The 21,157-nt window shown below is 40.1% G+C and overlaps 2 protein-coding genes across 3 annotated transcripts in view; one reads left to right on the top strand and one right to left on the bottom strand.

Moving 5' to 3' along the window:
• cpxm2 (carboxypeptidase X (M14 family), member 2) overlaps positions 1-1,780 on the top strand; it is a 34,125-nt gene extending 32,345 nt beyond the window's left edge. For both annotated transcript variants that reach the window (XM_086140027.1, XM_086140026.1), the window contains exon 15: positions 899-1,780. In XM_086140027.1, coding sequence (XP_085996153.1) covers positions 899-1,155 — 257 coding nt within the window. In that variant the 3' untranslated portion in view covers positions 1,156-1,780. The remainder of the gene's footprint in view (positions 1-898) is intronic.
• Positions 1,781-9,649: 7,869 nt separating this feature from the next.
• LOC147215225 (G protein-coupled receptor 26-like) lies at positions 9,650-15,409 on the bottom strand. The gene is made up of 3 exons (XM_086139797.1): positions 14,648-15,409; positions 13,144-13,257; positions 9,650-11,462 (listed from the first exon to the last, which is right to left on the bottom strand). Exons 1-3 carry the CDS (start codon positions 15,316-15,318, stop codon positions 11,234-11,236), a joined length of 1,014 nt encoding a protein of 337 aa, XP_085995923.1. The 5' UTR covers positions 15,319-15,409; the 3' UTR covers positions 9,650-11,233.
• Positions 15,410-21,157: the final 5,748 nt, after the last annotated feature.

Genomic DNA, 21,157 nt, shown 5'->3' with positions numbered 1-21,157 from the left:
AAAACGTAATCAGGAAGTAATCTGGTCCCCTCCTGTTATTATAATGTAACTAATGCCTGCAGATGTCCTGTAGTGCATGTCTGGGCTAAATGTAGACACTTCTCACATTATCATTATATTCAAATTTTTACAGCAGGTTTTTAAACGTGTCAGGTGGGTGTTAGATGTCAGAAATGAAGCGACAGCTTTTTTATGAGTGACTCAGGGGCTGAAAATACACTGTGACACTCAAGTCACATTAAGGCAGCATTTAGCAGGGAAAGAGCACGGAAATTCAGCCGGACAACGCAGAGCTATTTTCAAAAATCCAAAGATAAAAGATACAAGATAAGTGGAATACAGGTATCATGGATTGAGCCTACCCTGGGGATTTTAACACACACACACACACACACACACACACACACACACAAACACACAGATATACTTTTGAGATGGAATCACTCAACAAGTAGCATCTCTGTAAGAAAACAAAACAACATCTTTATTTTTGGTGCTATCTTCAGGAAGTCTTAACAAGGAAACTTTGTGTGTAGTAGGTTTTCTTTTTACAAGCTGTAAAGCTGTACAATAATCATTACCTGAGCTGCTCCAGATTCATTTTTGGAAATGGTGATGTGTTAAGAAAACAATTGCCCTTATAATCCCTGTAAAAAGGCAGAAATTGCATATTACGTGTTTATTTCCAGCCCATTTGGGAGGTTCCCAGTGGTACCATTCAAACACATCTATTTGTGTTGATGTTTAATGCTATTACCATGAAATGGAAGCCAAAAAAAGTACAGCTGAGGGTGCTTAAATTGTGTCATTAATTTAAACATGCAACATTGAACTTCCCCTTGATGCCACGCATTTCTGGCAAACACACCATTGCTGAATCTGTATTGTGTGCTTTCAGCCGCCGATGGCGATTACTGGCGTCTCCTGAACCCTGGTGAGTACAGAGTAACAGCCAAGGCCGAGGGCTACAACTTCGTCAGTAAGAAGTGCGAAGTGGGATATGAGATGGGCGCCACCAGGTGCGACTTCACCCTCAGCCGCACCAACCTCTCTCGGATCAAAGAAATAATGGAAAAATTCAACAAGCAGCCCATCAAAATTCCCGCAAGGCCACGCCAAGCTCGCAGGTCCAGGGAGAGACGCATGGCAACATAGTGACTGGAATGGAGGAGCTGGAGGAAGAATCAGAAACAAACTTCTGTTCGGATTCAGCGAGATCAACCCCCAAACCAGGGTTTGGACTTCTATCGGTTTCCTCCAGTAAAATGTTACTGGAATAGCTTTTTGGTAATGGAAAAAGTGAATTTATTCAAACTGGATGCTTTATTAGTTCTTTGTTTCGTTTTTGTTTGGTTTTGCCCCGCGATATAAGCTGTCTGTGGTAATCCATCTCAATGTTTTCACTGTTAACTGTTGATGGTATCCTTTAAAAGCTTTCAAAGGCTGTCTTTTTCTGGTTGCAACCCTACATCTTTCTGTGCATGAGCTACAAAGACTTTCCAACACAATGTTTGTATAATCAACGACAGAAAATTATAGACTGTTAAGATTTGAAAATTATTTTTGTATATAAAAGAAAACTTAATGACAAATTTAAGTATCTAATATGGCCAATGTGAGAAATGGCTGGTTGTTGTTATGTACATATATGCAGTAAGTTATGTAAACCACTTCTAAAGCTTTATCAGTGCATCTCTACAACTTTCATTTATTAAAAGAAACTGTGGACTCATTGAACCTGTGTCACTGATAAGTTTTTTTAGATTAAAGCTTTTAAATAAAAACTAGTTACTTCAACTTAGTCTTGTCTTGTCTTGTACAAGTGTTTGGATTTTCCTCACTGATTTCAATGATTCTTTCATGGCTCATAACTCGGTCACTGCTGCTTCGCCCAGGCATTGAGTAACTAGAAATTAAATTTTCCATTTTTCCTATCTGTTATTGAACAGTTTCTGTTTTCTGCCATTGGTAGTTTTTCTTAAGAATGTTACTCGGCCCATTAGCTCCTGCGGGCACTGGTTGCTTACGGCCCATTTTTTGGCCCCCAAACACCAAAATCGTAACTGCATTATTAGACTTAAAAAGTCTGATCATTTACAGGAGCAATAATTAACTTTAATCTTGTTTATTTGTACAGTTGATTTAAAAAAATAACCCTTAATTTACATTTGTCTCTGCTTGATTGAACTAATGGAAAATAAGCTCCACTTCATTTCCATAACTTGAAATCAATGTGATTAATTCAAAGCCTCACCTCATTTGATTTCGGCAGCAGAGAGATGGTATCTTCGGAGTGCCGGGGAGGAAAATGCTTTCCGTATAATAGTTCTTCTGAAGCTTTCACAGATCACTGGTCTCAGCTGACAACATCGCAAACCTCTATTCCTTCGGACCGACGTGCAGTAACCCTATAGGCAGACCTTCACCTTGTATTCTCTTTTCTCGAATGGTTGGTGAACAATGGTTTTGGCTCTTGTCCTCATATCACATCTCAGAAATATGATCTTTGTGGTCGCTGCGGATCTGCGGGTAGACACACGACATGTAAAATTCTGACAAGGGTTTTCATTGAGGAATGCTATTTGATTTGATTTTCTTACTGTCCAAGTTACTCATGTCATGAAACCACTCTTTTGTCATCACCGGTTCGTTGCCAGTATAAGAGAGTTTGTTTATTTCTTGTATGACTTAACCCATCATGGATTAAGTGTGTCAGTAAAAGGCCGGTATCCAGTAAAATGAAAAATCAGGGGCGCGGTTACTTTTGAAACTAAAGTTACTGGTCATCTTTGTTGCTTTTCTGTGCGAGCAGTATTTTTTTTTTTGCTGTTTACTATTAAGTACTGAATAGTGTGTGGCCAAACAGAGACGTTATATAAAAGGAACCGGAGGCAGCGTCGGAGGTACAGCTCAAGTCGTTTTTATTAAAGCTGCTCAGTGGCACAGGAAAGCAAAAGAAATCACTCGACTGCCAGGTACAGTCGCCACACTGTGAATCAGACATGGCACGGTACCTTCCATCTGGTCAACTTCTAGTCCAGCCTACAGCTAAAACGAATTGCATGATTTGATTTATTCAGGCAAAAAAAAATGTATTAGACTAAACATGATCTAATGATAATCAACCAAGATGTCTTTGAAATTTTTCAGCCATCCTTTTCAGACAACCAAAATTGCTTGAAGGGTTCGTACCAGATGGGAAAGATTTGACCGAATGGTTTTGGACAGAATCAGATATCGATGGTTATAGAATCCCGATAAATACAATTAGGCTCATCCCTTTCATTTATAATGTCTCCGGCTAACAGCGTTATGAAGGGCAGCATCCAGATATCCCGTGATTTTGGTAAAAATGGCATACATCTTGATGCTTGATCACAAGAGAGCATTGATGTTATTATTGAGAAGAACCCGTGAGGCCCATTCAAGGTCTAATGTCTCTAATTCGGTATCCAGAAGATCCCTGAGAGAGTCGGGCCGGGGGAAGGTGCAGGAGGTGGCGCGGGTCGACACTCGCCAGCGGTTTAAAGGCCAGAGCTTCTTCAGAAGTCAGTCCAACCTTTGAAGATTTCAAGTGCTTGCCTGGCAAACACAAGAGAGAGTCGCCGTGCAGCATCGGTAAACCAGCTCTTAACCTCTTTCACCTCCGCCGCTCCACACTATCGGAAACAGATTACATTCTCTACAGGCTTGATGGGCATCAAAGGGGTCGACATCAGCAAAATAAAGGACAGAGCTTTGCAACGGAGAGTTGTCCTTTTACACCTGGCAGCGTTTGTTATTATAATATCTTCAAATGAATTTTATTCAAATATTGTAAAATATCCCCTTTATCCACATAGAGCAATGTTTGGATTGAGTACTGTGAGTGGTTCTATTGTTGAATACTGTAGTTTTAAAGATATTTACACATTTTCTACTGATATACAAGAGTGGCATTGCAACATGGTTCAAATGTTAACAATAGTAAAACTTGTTAAAGAGGCAGAGGAACCTACTCCCTCCTTTTTTTAAGTTTTTACAGGTGAAAATGTTGCATGTCTGAAGAGGGCACAGAGCAGGAGTGTCATTATTTATGAGTTAGCAGAGTCGGAGTGACATGCGGGAAGGTACCAGGAAGCAAGAGAGAAGAAGCAAATGCTCAGCGACAGTGATTTTTAGTCTCTCGCAGCTCTCGAGTACAGATGTTACAGGTTTAGATCACCAGGGAGCCAAGTCCACCCACAAACAGCCTTACAGAGAACAGACACACACACACGCATATGCACACTCTGTGGGTGGGCTCGATCTACACAGCAAGTCTGGGTCATAGCTCGACTTTTTGGGCAAAACGCAAAGTTCTCCTACATTGATAGTTTGCGTTTTTTTAAATAATAATCAAAGAGTGGTGTTGAGTATTAACTCTTACTCAAAGTGCAAGAGCTCATTCTGACACGAATGTTAAAAACCTGTTCGCTTTTAGGTTGCAGTTTAATGGAGGCACTTAAAATATGGCAAAATTGCTTACTGATGATGCACCAGCCATTGACGTCTGGTTAATGTTCCGTGACAACCTCTATAAGAAGTCCAAATTTGACATTTACAAAACAATTTAAACATTGAGAAGCTTTGGCGATCACATGTTAGTTTTACACATTTTGGAGTGAACATGAAAAACGTGGTAAACTCGCACGTGGCACAAGCGGAACACGTGCTTCAGTTTACTGCAAGGTTTTGTAAACAGCGATTAATTGGAAGGCAGGCTGACAAAAAAAAAAAAGAAGAGTGTTAAGGGAAAATTGTCAGGGATCTACTGCAGACCTGAGATCCGGACAAGAGGACACTCTTGGGACAAAGAATGCTGTTCTAGCAGACAACACCAGCCAGCCATTCTTTTTGCCGGCACTCCACAGAGACAACCGTATATAAGGTGCTGAGTCCAAAAACAAGCCATACAGACCTGGTTAAACTCAATATTCTGTACAAAAACATTTAAATACTATAAGCATGTACAAACCAAGGTGATGATGACAACATGGAAGAGTCATGAGGAAAAGCAAGGTTATAAATAGGGCCAGACGGATAGGAAATTAGACACAGATGAGTGGACAAAATTGGCAAGGACTAAAAAGAAGTGTCACAAGGGAGAAGTTTGCCTGAAAGTTTTTTTGTTGTTATAACCGTAGGGCAGCCAAAAAGTCTTTGTCAGGCGCAGTAAACATTGTGAATGGTTCTATTTGAACTTTTTTTTTTTTTACTATACTTAACCAGAGAGATTGGTAAGAATAAAAATGCTAAAAGGAACACATTTTCGAATCCCCCCATATCTTTGCAGCTGATTTTATCACCTGACTCCTTGTATTCCTCCATAAAGAAAGTGTTTCTCTGCTAGAATGGTGTTTTCCGGCATCTCATGCAGGAATCGTTCAAGGAAGATATATTTCCGTGTGAGAGTGGAGGAAATAAAGGCTACTGAAACCTTTTCTCACTGTCCATCCTAACAGTTTCAATTGGTACCATTCCTTATTGTTGTGCGTGGCAATTGATCACAAATGTCGGGTGTAATTTTGAAATCTCTCCAGCTTTTCTGGATGTTCCACTTTTTCAAAATTTCTTATCTCATAGCATTTCACCCACAATTTGATTCTGCCACAAAATTGAACTCCAAGTGTTCCCCCAATCTATATCTGTCAGCCTCAAATCTATCCCATACACAGCATCACTGTAAAACTGTTGGATCCCCTACCAAAAATTCTCCTCACATGAATTGTGTCATGATTACTGACCTTTATCATACTGAGAAGGAACATTTTCACTCAATCACAGTTGATTCTGTCTCTGGGGAACATTCAGGTTTCCCAAGGCCTTGTCTTCAGAAATGCCCTGCAAGCATAGCCCTTGTGCAATCAGTGGGAATGCTAGACTTCTGATATCCACACATATATTACATATTATTTACTGTACATTGTATGCTATATGTGATAGATAGATAGATAGATAGATAGATAGATAGATAGATAGATAGATAGATAGATAGATAGATAGATAGATAGATAGATAGATAGATAGATAGATAGATCTAAAAATTAGAATTGATATTATAATCAAGCTGATATGCTCTATTTTACAAAATATATAAAATATTGCAAATAAAATAGTTTTATATCCATTTATCATCTACTGCTTATCCTGTGCTTAGGACCGCAGGGGATGCCGTATCCTATTGGGCAAGAGGCAAGGTGCAACCTAGACTTTTCACAGGGCTACATATAGAAACAAAAAAACACTCACTCGCTCAATCAAACAATAAGGTCATTTTCCCAATTTTTCCTGTTATGCTCCTGCATGGAGGAAACTTATGCAGGCACAGGGAGAATATGAAAACTCCACACAGATGGGTCATCCTGTCGGAATCGAACCATCGTTCGTGCTATTAGGCAGAAATGCTAACCACTGTGCACCACTAAATATTTTATAATGATATTTCATACATTATGTAACCCTTTCACAATTAGCTCATTCTCCACCTACCCAGTATGTTTCATTAAAAGGCTGTTATGTTTTGTACATACTTCTGTACATACATATATTCAATATATATTTGAGCAATATTTTACATAATATATAATCCTCCCACATTTAGCTCATTCTCATCCCCATCCAATATGTACCATTTGAATTCTTTTTGCAGGTGAATTTACAGAAATATCAGCTGAGGCAGCCAAGCAATAATCTATAGTGGGACTAAACACCGCATAACCACTGCTTTCTTCTACGGAAGGAGGTGTCCACTTTTCACTTTGAGTTATATGTTTTATTTCTCACCCAGAGGTGTCATTTGACCCAGTGGGTTGAGGTCCAACTGTGATTAAGCCATGTGCTCACGGTCAGTGCCACCCACCTGCAGATAATCACTGTGTCCTGTGGTGTCAATCAGTGCATTGAATCACAGTTGGTTCAACCGGGCTGTTTCTTCATTACCACCCGTACAGGGGTGTTAACAAAAAAATATTTTCCCTCAACCTGACTGCGGATAAAAGCACTCGGAATTGCTGTGAATTTAAAAGGTGACAGTTGTATCACACGCATTTATTTATTTATTCATTTTAGACCCCAAAAAATCCAGAGCCATTTACAGATTTTGCGCAGTTTTATGATATTATCATAGATGCACAAGGCGAGGGGAGGGCAGTTTTCACCTTAAGTGTTACTAACAGAAGATAAGTGTTGACACAAAACTTCATTGAATATCTGCCCCTTATATGCACTGGAGCCTGCATTTAAACAGGTGAAAGAAAGGTCCCTCAGCCCACCTGACTTGAGGTCATGACCAGGGTCAAAACATCATTCCCATAATGCAAAAATCCTACTACAGAACCAGGGATGTGTTTTGAAAAATGTGCTTTGAAAGCCAAATTTCTTTTAACCAGAAGCAACTGTTGAAGGAGCCTGGCATAATAAATGTATTGAGGGCTTTACACACCATACAAAAGCAATTTTCTTAGGCTGCTACAATAACTCGTCATACAAATTGCTTTTTACTTGACAGAGTCTATATTAGAACAGGCTATATAAGGTGGCTACCTATAAAAGACTCACTGATCCCGTGTGAGATGAAGAAACTCCTCCCGTGTTTTTAAAATAATTCATGTGTTCATGTCGTTGGTGCCCAAAAATGACTTAGTACACCTTTTAAGTGTGTTTTCTTTCTGGAAAAAAAACAAAACATAGTCACACCAACCAGATTGTAAGTCCACCATATATTTTAATCGTCATGGTCAAAATATAAACCTGTCTTCTTCACTTTCAGTCACCAAACATCTTATCATTGTAGCCGTCTTTAGCAGCAGCATTTAGCCTAGGATTCATAACTGAGGAGGTGAATAAACACTTCAGGCAACAGGTCAGTCACCATGACAAAATGAGGTATATTACAGTTTCTTCATTGTCAACTATCAACAACATGTAAAACTCCTTTTGCATTTACAGTAGCACATTCTGTAACACTCCAACAAATACAGTGTTGTAATAAATTACATGTATGTATATCAAAAAGACACAAAAATACTTTTCACATTGTCATTTATCTAAATCTGATAACATCAACCATGTCATGTTTTAGCTTGTTTGTCACCATAACCATAGTCATCATTTGTGAGAAAAATAACTACTCTACATCAGTGCAAAACATCCGCAGGAAATACCATGGTGAAGAGAAATAGGGCAGAGATATACAGAGGCAGATTCTAATAAATAGTAATGAAAAGAGATGATAAGGCAATAATAAATCATTTCTCTAGTGTTTGAGATATCTATGTTCTGGTAAACGAAAATACTCTAAACTACCACATTTTTCAGAATTTAAGGCATTGGTTGTCTCACTGTGTCACACAATACTTACTACACAATGTACTTATCAAAGACAACCGCTTCTCTTTTGAACTAAGGATCTCGTAAATCATAAATCATCAGACCTATGGGTGCAATATTAAAACACAGATGCTTCGAGAAACAGCAGCTACTGATATTTGGCTCACTGGGCATCTTGGATCATTTTGGCACTGTGTGTTCCCGCTGTTCGACATTAGAATGTGCAGTGTGTACTCAAATCCTGTTGCGCTCCCGCTTAATACCAACTTTCTTCATTTTTTTGACATGCATGACCTTGTGTATATAGTTAACACCTCATGTAAACTTTATACATGTGGCCAACAACAGCCACTGAGAGCTGCCGACCTTCTAATAAAAACAAATACATAAATGAAAATGAAAAAATCATGGATATATTTTTGGAGTGAGAGAGTGTTTTGGCCTGCTTTTTTTGCATTCGCTACTGCAAGAGCAACTGGGAAAAACACATCATTCAACATACTATGAAAGGTGCTGAAAAATAGCTACCCATCTCATCAAGAAATGTATAAAGTGATTACATATTGATTTAAACCCCAATTGCTTGACACAACTTCAGAGAGCTGTATTTGAAGCAAAGTGATTCAAATGGAAGCTAAAGCACTAAAAATATTACCCTGCTCAACCTACAATATTTCCCAATGTAAAAGATTATTATAGATTAAGTCAATTTATAATTCTGGGGAAATTAAACATTTATTACCATAACCTGCAATAGCTAAATTACAAAAAAAAAAAAAAATCAGCATCTGTGCAAAGAGGCTTGTGACACCCAAAATAAGACAATAAAAATTCAGTGATGTTTTTTTTTCTGCGGTTGGTTGCATGATTCCTTCAGTTACTTTAGCTAATAGCCACCCTAATTAATGTTTTCCGGAGAAATGGCAGTCGTTTTGCTGTGTTTTAGGCAAAGGGGTCGCAGGCTGTCTCGCTGTAAGCCAGACGCTTCGAGACAATTCCCAAGTGAGGTTTGACAGGCAGCACTGAAAATAACTCCGTGTTACTACAGGCAAGCATAAAGAGAGGCTGGTATGAGCGGTGGAAAAAGGGTTATTTCATGGGAAACGTCTTTCTGTCTCACACAGACTATGCCGATAACAGGAATCTCTGGGCGGTCAAAGGTTTACGGTCCACGCTCTACGCAGAATAAATGTTTGAGTTCACACCACACCAACCTCAGTTAGCCAGCAAAGGAACAGCGATATGAAACTGAGTCCCACAAGCAACACAATATATTGCTATTTAATCTCTTTCCCACTTATTTTTGTCTTTTTTTTTTCCAATATCACTCAAGTTACTTCCACACAGAGAATCAATGACAAGCCATATTGAGGGAAAACTGCATCAGCATAACAGCTCAACTGACCTTCGACATTCATGGTAGCCTTCTAATTTGCTGTCCTGCTGAGTTTTCAGAATGCTTTGCTCTTCTTGGACAGGTATCTGATATGAATTGATTCAGAGCATAATACAGTTTTGATAAAAATGTCCTGATTAACTATGTTATTCTTACAGACGAGTTTTTTTCATGTCAGTTTCCAGCAAGCCATTTTTGATTTATCGGGTCTATGCTTACTAACTAGTACGATTTTATTCTGCAGCCGAAAAGTGAGTGTTCTGAAAACACGGTAGTTTAAAAAAGATGGAATCTAAAATATCTAAGTTACACAATCACTGTCAAATGTGTCTGAGCAGAAACTATTCCCTTAAATATGCTTCCAAAGTCACGCCGTTCAAAATATCAGCTGATCTTAAAAGTCCATCTCTGCGTTTTGCTTGGACAACTGCAAGAGCTATTCACATCACATTGTTTTCTTACAGGTGATCACCCAGCAGAGCGAAGGAAAATAAAGACGTTATGTAATATCCTTATCGGTCAATCATGCGGAAAAACATGAGGGTGTTTCTTTTTTTGGTCGGTAAAAAAAAAAAAAAAAAAAAAAAGAAGGAATAGTCAATCCTATCCACATGACTCAACTACCTGAGAGGCACAAGTCAGCACTGACAGACGATGGTTTTGTAGGCCATCGAAACGCAGCTCTGCCAAGTTATAACACAACGATGGAATATAGGATGGCGACACATAAAAAATAATCGATAAGAATGTCTTTCAATTTGTGACAGTCTTATTATTCATCCTTAACCTGGCATTGGTACGTCAAGTCACCAACTACATAAAAAGTGTGTTTGTGTATTTTGAATTGTGTTAGAATGTGATTTTAGTTGCAGATATCATGTTTTTTTTTTCTCCACATATCTTAACCCTAAAAAAAACAATGTTGGGCTGTACGGCTGCCCAGACTGTTTTCTGTGTTTTCCTTGATAATAAAATGAGGGTACTAAGTTTGGTTAGGTTGCATTTCAGTGCAAAATACAGTAGGACATAACTTGGACACGCTTATTCCAAAAAAATAAAACCAACTTTTCCATATCCTTTTATGATATAAGAAGAAAAAAGAAAGATTGAAATAATGTGAAAACAAACAGCTATACTGCAAAATCACTACGACCAATGCAAAACCTACTCTCCTTCATAGCAGAGGCGAAAACCAGATGTGAGCAGATCTGTATCTCCAGGCGGGTGTAAAAACTTCCCGTTGCCAACTGTCCTTCACTGGATGGTCACTTAATAAGCACAGTGAATTTCACGTTCGTGGATTTGCCCTTCTCTCAAGCGACTCTTTGTGTGGCGTGTCAGGACAAATTCAAGCTGTCACGGACAAAAACAACTATTATTCCTCTATTCTTCATCATCAATAAATCATATTGCCTTGACGGTTGCCAAGTCAACGCACAGAAGGCCCCCCCCAACCCACAACCCACCCCCCCATCGGTCTGATGCCTGTCACTCTGCCGTTGGTATGCTGTTGCCCTGGATCTCATGGTTGCGCCCTGATGCGTTCAAGGAGCTACGCTTCAGCAGCCTGTTGATGATGTCACTGCACGTCTTCTTGTACTGGTGTCGGAGCAAAGAGTATACAAAAGGGTCGCAGGCGGCCTTGCTGTAAGCTAAACACTTGGACACAATTCCCCAGTGAGGGTTGATAGGCACTGCTGGAAATAACTCCACAATCCTGGGGGCGAGCATGAAGAGATGGTGATGGGAGAGAGAAGTGGGGGAAGGGGGTCAGCGTGTTGAAATAAACATACTGTATATCCCATAAGACATTCTGGAAAATCCCTACATGCATCTCATTCTATGGCCTCTAGGAGTTTCACCGAGATAAAGCTCTGCTGGTCCTGATGTTAAGTTAAAGATAAGTAAAGACTGTTAAAATAAGATAAGTGAAAAAAAAAAAGAAAAATGGCGATTCTCGACTGCACTCTGTGTGATTACTCTGTCTTCACTCAGGCCGCGTCAGCAAATTCACACTGGCTTCGCATGGGCCGGCAGCCATTACTGGCACGTGCCAACACGATCCCAACGATCGCAGTGAGATGCCACAGCGACGCTGCTGTTCCTTTTAGTAACCGGCTGATTATTGGTTGATATGACCTACTTCAGATATTTGGGTATTCTTCATTTAAATTCTTTGCAATCACGATCATGTATTTAAAGGACTGATTCGTTTACTGTATATTCAGCCTCCTGGGGGCTCAAACCAAGACACCATTAGAAAGATGTTTTATATTTTAATCAATGTTAAAGTTTAACATTGAATTCCAGAATTCACTGACGCTTTTTTTTCTTCAGTTTTCTCTCAGTTTGTGCAAAAGTGTCTGTTTCAGTGAGTGCTTCGACAAAATCTGATAGCAGTCAAATACTATATAAGCACATGGAATAATTATTACACCCACCAAATCAGAGGGGTTACAGTTAAGAAAAGGCACAGCTCCAGTACTAGTTTTCATTTTCATTTTCATTCATTTGTTCGGATTTGTATTCATTTCTCAGACATATTAGGGGTGATAGCATCTATTAATCTGTGAAACTCAGTGCAAATCCAGACAGCAAATTGAACACAGAATATCTTTTATATGCACGATCAATATATTCCTGAAATAATGATGAGGATCTGGATATACATAATGTTTTTTAATGTGGATGTAAATTCAAAACGAACAGGCAATTAGCCTTGGAATATTCCCACATGCTCCGAGTGCCTTTCGGTTCTTTATGTTCGTCTTTATCTAATTTGGAAGAACCAGCCTTTCAGGCCTCCTTTTGTTGTCCCGTTCATTTTTATTCCTTTTTTTTTCCATTGCAATGAAATGTGGATTTTGAATTTTGTTTTCTATTAAAGAAAATGAATCGCATGTTTTAGTTTCTTTGCTTCCCCCGCTATTCTTTCAATCTTTGCTATTCTCACATTCTTTGAATAATTTTAGCTTTAACCTCAAAGCTTTGCACATGTCTCCTAATCAATGACTGATGCATCTGACTTAGAAGGTTTTATTTTATGTCTTCTCTGTCTGTTGAGTGATGCGAGTGGACTCCACCCTTACTAGCAGAGGTGCACCCAGTGAACTTGAAAAGGAAAGTGCCAATGCAGCAACAACGACAAAGCAGAGGCATAGTACTTATCACAAGGTCAGCCAATGTCATCTTTCAACGCTGGTCAGCGAGGTAGGAACGCGGATATCGGCAGAAAAAGGGTGTACGTGCCTGTGTGTGTGTGTGAGTGTGTGTTGCACATGTGATCGTAAGTGTCTCGGTGAAGGGGTGTGACAGCAGGGGAGGAGGGTGTCAAACACAACAAATGAACCTGTGTGCCAGTACGGTCTCTGTTTCCCCGTGACGTCCTCTCTGCTTACCTTGTGATCACATAGGGAGCGAAACAGAGCATGAAGGTGCCAATGAAGGTGCTGATCTTCCTTGTGGCTCTCTGACGCCTCCTCTTTTGCTCCTCCAGGCAACGCTGTCTAACACTGGCAGAGGAGGAGTTAAGCAGGTATAAAATGGTTAACACACTCAGGGAAAACCGCAATGTGTCTTTAGAAACCTTATACAGAGAGGGGGCAGTGAACCCCTATCCAATTCTGTTGTACAGCGATAAACATTTGAGACGTCAGTTCAAAAGAAGCCTGACTGGTTATTTGATTTATGGCGAAGGTTCGGATGTTAAGAACTACAAAACACTCTGTGTGGAAATGTATTTTGGATATGATAACAAGATGCTATTTAGATGGGGCTCATGAGTGACGATAAAGTTCAATTTAAAGTTGGATCAGCAGTGTCATTACAGATAAATACTATTTGCTGAACGCTGGCTGATAAAACCGTATTGACAGGCAGATAGATCGATTAATGTTAATGGCGAATAAGGCCAATCAGGTTGGCCGGTCTGATCTCTATGTAGGGAGCCAATAAGTGGGATCTTGTTTTTTTTCCTCGAATAGTTTGCCATGGCATTTCATTACATGCAAGACACACTCTCCTGCAATATTAATAATAGAAAATAAAAAAAAAATGAAAAAAAAAAACATTTCAGCAAAGTGATGCCACTTTTTTTTTCACTTTAACACAATATTCTGACAAATGTTGCTCATTTGATGCACATCTCACACTCACACCAACATTCAACAATGGCCTTGGACAAAATAACCACTCCTAGTGATCTCTTTCAGAAATTCAGCTAAATTACAATGCACACACACACACACACACACACACACACACAGCCGCACATAAAGATAGATACAGATATATAGCTACATATGTGCTTGTGCGTGTTTGTCATATCTCCTTAGGTCATCACATGTTACATAACGTCACCCTCATAAAATAATCGCCTAAGTCATTCTTTCAGACTTTTCAGGAAACACAAAAAACCGAACCATTTGACACACTCTTGACATAGGCAATTTCTACTCGAGGGGTACAATGGCATAATCTGTTTAACTGCGGATGTGGGCAATGTTGCTATAGGTGGTCAGCATCATGAGGAGATGATTTAGGCAAAAAAAAAAAACATTTTTGTAAAAACATGACTTAGGCGATTATTTTAAGAGGGTGACGATAATCTATTGTAAATGGTATCAATCCATCCTGGGGACATTGTGACGAATTCATTTGTTTGTTTTGTAAAACACAATATTATGGTCATATTTATCTGCACCTTGTCCATAAGGAATAGGAGAAGTGAGGTTCCAAGACTTAAAAAAAAACAACATTTTTTCACATTTTAACTTTGTGCTACTTGCTCTCTTGTTCATCTCTTAACTAAACATTTTGAAAGAGTCTCTGTGTTGTGAGTCAGCGTGGCAGGTGCAGATGACGGATGAGGGATGCGTGGGTGAGGGAGTGAAGGGGGCTCACCTGGGGTGGATGTCCACCAGCAGCACCAAAGTTTGCATTGTGATCACGTCGATTCTCTTACAGTGAAATCTCGCCACTTTGAGGACTTTGAGGTACGTAACGCACAGCACGATGAACGACAGGAAGAAGGTGAAGGAGTGGAAGAAAACGGTGAAGATAACAAACTGGGTCCGGCTGCTCGCCTTCGGGTTGGAAAGGGTGCAGGACGCGTAAAGCCTGTGGTATCCCACCCAGGAAAGACAGGCGGCCACCGTGGAAAAAGACACGGAGTGCGCCCACGTGTAGCCGAGGACGAACGCTGCGTCTTTGTGGCGCATCCTGGAGTGGTATCTCAGGGGGAAAACCACCGCGATCCATCTATCGATGCTCAAAGCTGCCATGCTGAGCATCGAGTTGGTGGACAGGAAGGTCTCCAGGAAGCCGACGATCTGGCAGAAGCCGTCGCCCCCCGGCTGGGCTTTACTCGCAAGTCCCACCAAAGTGAGCGGCATGTTGTACACGGTCAGCAACAAGTTGCAGAAGGTGAGATTGAGGTTGAACAGACCGGGGACCTGCTTTCGGATCTCCGGGTTGTACAGAAAGCAGATCAGCACCAGGACGTTGGACAGCAACGACACCACGATTATCACGACCACCAACACAAAGATGATTACCTCCGCAGTGTCCATCATCAAACTCACTTATCCCCACTTTTTCCTGCACATATCCAGTCCTGGTTTCCTCCGCGCCGCCGCATTAATCACCAGTAGTCGTGTCCGTGCATCCCCACATCTCCCCACCGGTGGAGATCCCCCCTTTTTGTTTCCACTACATTGCCTCCCTGCACGAAATGAGAATTCAAAATAAAAAAAAAAGAAGAAATTCAAGAGGATTCCGGTGAAGTTCCGTCGATCGATCTCCCTCTTTTCACCCCCAACACACCCACAAAAATAAAACTACACCAACCTATCGTGCCAAAGTTGGTCTATTCTGGCACTGCGCGTTGCAGGGGGGGGGGGGGGGGGGGGGTGTCGTCCTGAGATGAGGCATCACCCCTCCGCGCACACCGCGCACAGTGTGTGGCCCACTTCATCTCCCCTCTGAGATACGGAAAAAAAGACAAAAACAGTATTTACAACATTCTCTCCAGTGGCAGAGAACATCACTGATGCTCCACATAATCTAATTCCCCTCCTTATGGAAATACATTCGTGAGACGGATGCAGCTCCTTGTGACATTTCCCGTTTGTATCAGGTCAGATATAATGTGTGAACATAACTGATATGTGCACACGAAAAAAAATGCAATAAATCAGCGAGCCTTTATGTTTAATTTTAAGCCTATCCATGTACAAAGAAGCATATAGTGCAGCGACAAAATGTCATATCATTGCCTTAGACTATCACAGCACTGTGCCAGCATCTCACCCTCCCTCCCCCCCCAAACTCAAATAATCATGTCTGCTTCATCAGGTTGATAAGGAGCAACATCCTCCGTTTGCCTGGGAGCCGGATGCCGCCCCCACACTTTGCTGCCCCTCCGGACTTGAGTGTGGAGTTTCCTCTGAAGCGTGGGACTCACTGGAGTGTGCGACGGCATGTTAGCCACCAAAGGCACCAGAGCAGTGTGAGATGGTGGTTGCTATAAAGGGTGGGGACGGGGGGGGGGGGGGGAGTGAATATGTGTGGGTGGAAAGAGTTATGGTTATTGCAATACACGCAGGGGTTGTATAATTGAATGCGCTGATGTGGCCGGCCACCGTGACCCCTCCGCTCCGTCCCAGGTGGTAAAAGGTGACGTGAAAAGGGGCCCAAAAAATTAGATTCGCTCTGAAAAAAGGAGCTCATATGAAAATTCCATACCATCATGTGTGTCCCACTGATTTAAAGAGGAGGTGGCTGCAGGGGAAGGACAGTCAAACTGCCAATCGGTGGCTGTTATTAAGCTGAAATGTGGCTTCCCTCCTGCCCCGGAGTGAGGCTTCGACAATGATGGGTGCCTCTCCTTCATTATACTTTCACATGCGACGGGGCAGTCGGCCTCAGAGACAGACATGTTGGAGAGCTGTCATGCCGGTTCTATCCCATCACACCTTATCAGCATAGACACCAGTTAGTTTTATGCACAGGTGCAGCTTTTTGGAGCTCTTTCTCTAATTATTCCTTTCGTAATGAAATGCCAGCTCCACAGACAAAAGACTGCGTGGGAAAAAAAACAAAAAAAAAAAAAACACAGCCATTTTAAAAATACAGCCTTGTGAAGATTGAGTGATAGAGATGATTTAGTGTGAAGGGTCGTGTTAGGGATTTTTCACTGTAAATGCAACATTTTCTTATCCAAAACAACAAGAAAGGGGGTATGATTGATAATTTGCTGAAGAGGAATCAGCCAGAGCAAAACCACACAAAAATCCTCACAAAGCGCCACGGGCCATTAGTCAGATGCTTTCGACAAATATCAATGTTATTTTGCAGAAATGCAGAATTTCCCCTTTCATTCCTCATAAGGAGCAAACATAGGATGAACGGTTTGCCCATGTAGATCCATGGAAATGAGTCTGACTCGAGTATCTCTGATACTTCATCACCTCGTCACCTTGAAGGGATACAGAAGATGTCGGCAAAACGTCCCACCCCCCGGATTAATCATGTTCTATATATTTCAAAATATTTGAACAAAAAGTGTAAAGGACACAGTTATTTGCACACAGAACTTATTATAAGGATTTTTTTAACACAACTTTGATAAAAGATTGGATAAAGATGTTGCAGATTGCTAATGTGATGCATTTAATTCGGTGTTTATTCATTCATCTAATTATTTATTCATTTGAGACCGCATTCACACAAAAGGCTTCAGTGTCACTATTTTGGTTTGGCATCTCGTGAAAGTACATTTCAGTCTCCAGGTAGCCACGTCTTTTTATGTTACATTGATTGATTCATTTATCGCCTATATGTTACATATACATGAGCAATCTATATGTTATATATATCTGCAATCAAGGTCATGAGGGTGCTTGAGCCGATCCCAGTCATGACAAGCGACGAAAGGAGGGTTCAACCCGGACCGGTTGCCAGTCGATCACAGGGCCGCGTACAGAGACACACAGCCATTCACGCTCTCATTCGCTCATCTGAGAAATTTAGGGTCTCCGATGAACCTGCTGCATTTTTCCGGAGGAAACTCATGCAAACCGGGGAGAAAATGCAGCGTCCACACAGGATGGATCTGGGGACCATCTTGCTATGAGGCAGAAGTACATTTTACAAAAGTATCAAACTCGAATTAATTGATTACTTGCAATTAATTAATGATTTTGTCATTAAAAAAGGAACAATAACTAGGCTGAATAAAATAAAATAGAATAAAATAAAATAAAATAAAATAAAATAAAATAGAATAAAATAAAATAAAATAAAATAAAATAAAATAAAATAAAATAAAATAAAAAAGTTTAGAAGTTATCGCGTCGTTCTTTGTGTGAAAAATACTGCATGTTTTCCCCATCGGGCACGAAGCACATTCCATCTCAACAGTCCTCAATCGTCCTTTTAACTGTGCGCACAGTTTTATCGTCACCTAAAACCAACATTTTTGTGAGGGAATCCGTCCTTTTTACTGTATTCGAGACACGTTTTTCAAGTCTGCAGATCTCCACTTTGAAGGTAATACCTCTTGTCAGACGATTTAACAAGTGCAGGGCTTGATGGTGAGAGACGGTCGGAAGAGAGAGAGCCTGGAGCACTCCTCCGTTTTTTTTTTCCTGTGACAGTGTGGATTTGAATCCGCTGCCAGTTTCAATTCCACACTTGATTTCCCATAGATTGGCAGGACTCCATATATTTCAAACCTAGATATAAGTCTTGGCTTCAACATTATTAAACTCTCATTTCGAATATATCATCTCTATATTTTTTTTTCCCGCTGAGGATTTCTGTGTTGACTTTCCTGTGAGTTGCTCACAGGAAAGAATTGAGTTATCACAGATTTGAAAATTAGAAAACTTGCTCAACTCAGACTTGATGTATTGAGCATGAAACTCACAAGAGAAAGACTTCATTAGCGAACTGCATAGTATAAAAGCCTAAACCTGCATGTTTAAGTTTGTCTACCCAGAGAAGAAACTAATTTCTCGATCCCCAAAGATTAGTCATTTCACCTCTGAATCCATGTTGAACAGACTGCATGTTTTATGGCTGTCATGTTAAAGCCAAAAAGGAGGGAAAGAAAAAGGTGAAAGATATCACAGTAAATGTTAAGAGTATACTAAAAAGAATTATATTCAAAAACTCGGAGTCCAAAAAAAACAATCAAAGGCCACAAATTTGGTCCTAAAAAGTCAGCTGCAAAGAGCAATATCTTCAGCATTGATGTTAATGACCACAGATTTATAGCAGGCGTACTGTTATGGGAATTTTCCTTTTTTCCAGAAATGTCCAAACAGAAAGCAGACCAGTCCTGAGTAACCTAAGGGGAATGGATGGATCATAATTTAAAAGAAGATCAGAAATGCGTTTTGGCCTGAAACCATTCAATGTTTTATAAACCAATACCAGTGTTTCAGAATCAAATATTGTCCAGAGAGGAAGGCGACATAATGATCTCGGAATTGGAATCAAATGATTCACTTCGCCGGTCCAACGGGGTTCTGGAGCAGCAGCGTTCTAAATCAACTGCAGCTTTCCCATCAACTCTTACTTTGGTCTTAAGGAAATTATTATTGCTGTCAAATCTGTTGAAAGAAAATACACAATCTGCTGATAAAAATCATAAAAAGTTAGGAGAGTTACTTTTTTTTTTTTTTACTCCATTAATATGGCTGGTCTGAGTACATGAAAAAATACCTGGATTGCTGGGTTTGTGATTCAAAGTGAAGGAGTGATTTTCAATTACCCGATGTTTAGTCCTTTAACAAATCTTTAAGTGAGGAAATGAATCTGATGTGCATAATCGCAGATTTCATTTCAATGGTTAGATTGAAATGTCTTCCCATAACTGACCAAATATTTAATTTAATGAGCCGTTGGCAGCACAGATGGTAGAAAGAAGAGGCCCCAGAAAGACATGTGTCATTTTTGTCCGGTCATATATGTAATTAGCTTTGAACACAAATACTTCCCCTTTAGGCAGAGTTTGAATCCATTTAGCATGGCCAAACATCACATTCACTTTGACTGGTCAGTCTAGTGAAACGTTAACCGTGGTTGACTGTCATTATTGCAGCACGGGAAAACATACGTCAGAATACTGGAGCTCCTCAGCCCCTGTCATGTATGTCAAACATTTACTTTAAGTACAAAATTAATGTAGTGATTGACTCAAAACGTATTGTAAAATTTTCTCTGTATTCTGTATCTGACTTTTCGGGGGGGAAGCCACATTAGACAAATGAAATGAAGGGATTTGATGAGGCTACTTTGCAGATTTTGAATTCTGGGGCTCCTCGCTCTGCTGTCACCTCTAGTTACGAGCTGTGGTTTTGACATGATGTCAGTTCAACTTGTACTCTGTTTAATTCAAACAAATCCATCAATGACAAAGAGCATCAACACTCAGTGGCGCTCAGGTGATTAACTCCAACAGCCTTTTTGTCACATTGGACTCTACATGTCTGGCTACCTGCTGGAGGTTTTTAATTACATTGGAGCTCATTCAGAAGAAGATCATAGCTGGTTTTATGGGACTTTTATAACCCACATGAAGAAGAGAATATTTCTTTTTACAGTACTTTCTTCACGTCAAACTTTACTTCAGTTACGACTGCTCTGCTCAATGTTTTATGAATCAAGGTTATGCAAGCACATTTATCTCGTTGTTTGTTCGATACACAAATATTCTTTCACTTTGCTTTCTAAATAAGCCTCGGCTTGAACGACTGCAACACATTTGTTTCCATTCTTATCGGGTTCCAGTTAATTTTGATCCAGTTTGTCATTCCAGAAATGGTCGGAGCATGGAAGGAAGAATATTAAGTACTCGGGGAAAAAGCAGCAATCAAAATCAATGATAAAAACAATGAAATAAAATCAGAGCAATAAATCAGGCACATAATCGACATACTTTAAGTCATGGGAGATAAATAAGTAGCAAATAATGGGTGGGTGATAATGATCAAATGATATGCTCATCTTAACGTGCCAGCAAGTAAAAGTTGGGTATCACTCTTCTCATTTCACAGGAGACAGAATGCCAGAAAGTTGTCATGTGAATTAGATTTAAGTCAACCCCATTAATCATCTGATGGGAGTCTGCAGGCATGGGGTCGTTTTTTTTAGTTATTTCCATTTTCTGGCAAACAGTTTAGATCCCCTATTGCTGTTTTTTCTTTTTTTTTCTCAGATAAACTTACTGCAATCATCATCGGTGTGATGAATCCAGAAATATTAACCCAACTCGTACCTCGAACACCATCGTCATACTATTCAGTTTTAATCCGCTGTTAATTAAAAATCAAAGGCTACTACAATGACCATATTGCGGTGTTGGAAAAGCTGCCCTTATAAGAGGCTTTTTGTCCATGTCATCCC

Source organism: Fistularia commersonii, chromosome 32, assembly GCF_037954325.1.
Source record: "Fistularia commersonii isolate RoL2024-O1a breed Wild chromosome 32, RoL_Fcom_v1.0, whole genome shotgun sequence".
In the NCBI taxonomy this organism is placed as follows: domain Eukaryota; kingdom Metazoa; phylum Chordata; class Actinopteri; order Syngnathiformes; family Fistulariidae; genus Fistularia; species Fistularia commersonii.
Note: the sequence above shows the minus strand (reverse complement) of the source record. Positions and strands in the feature narration are given on the sequence as shown.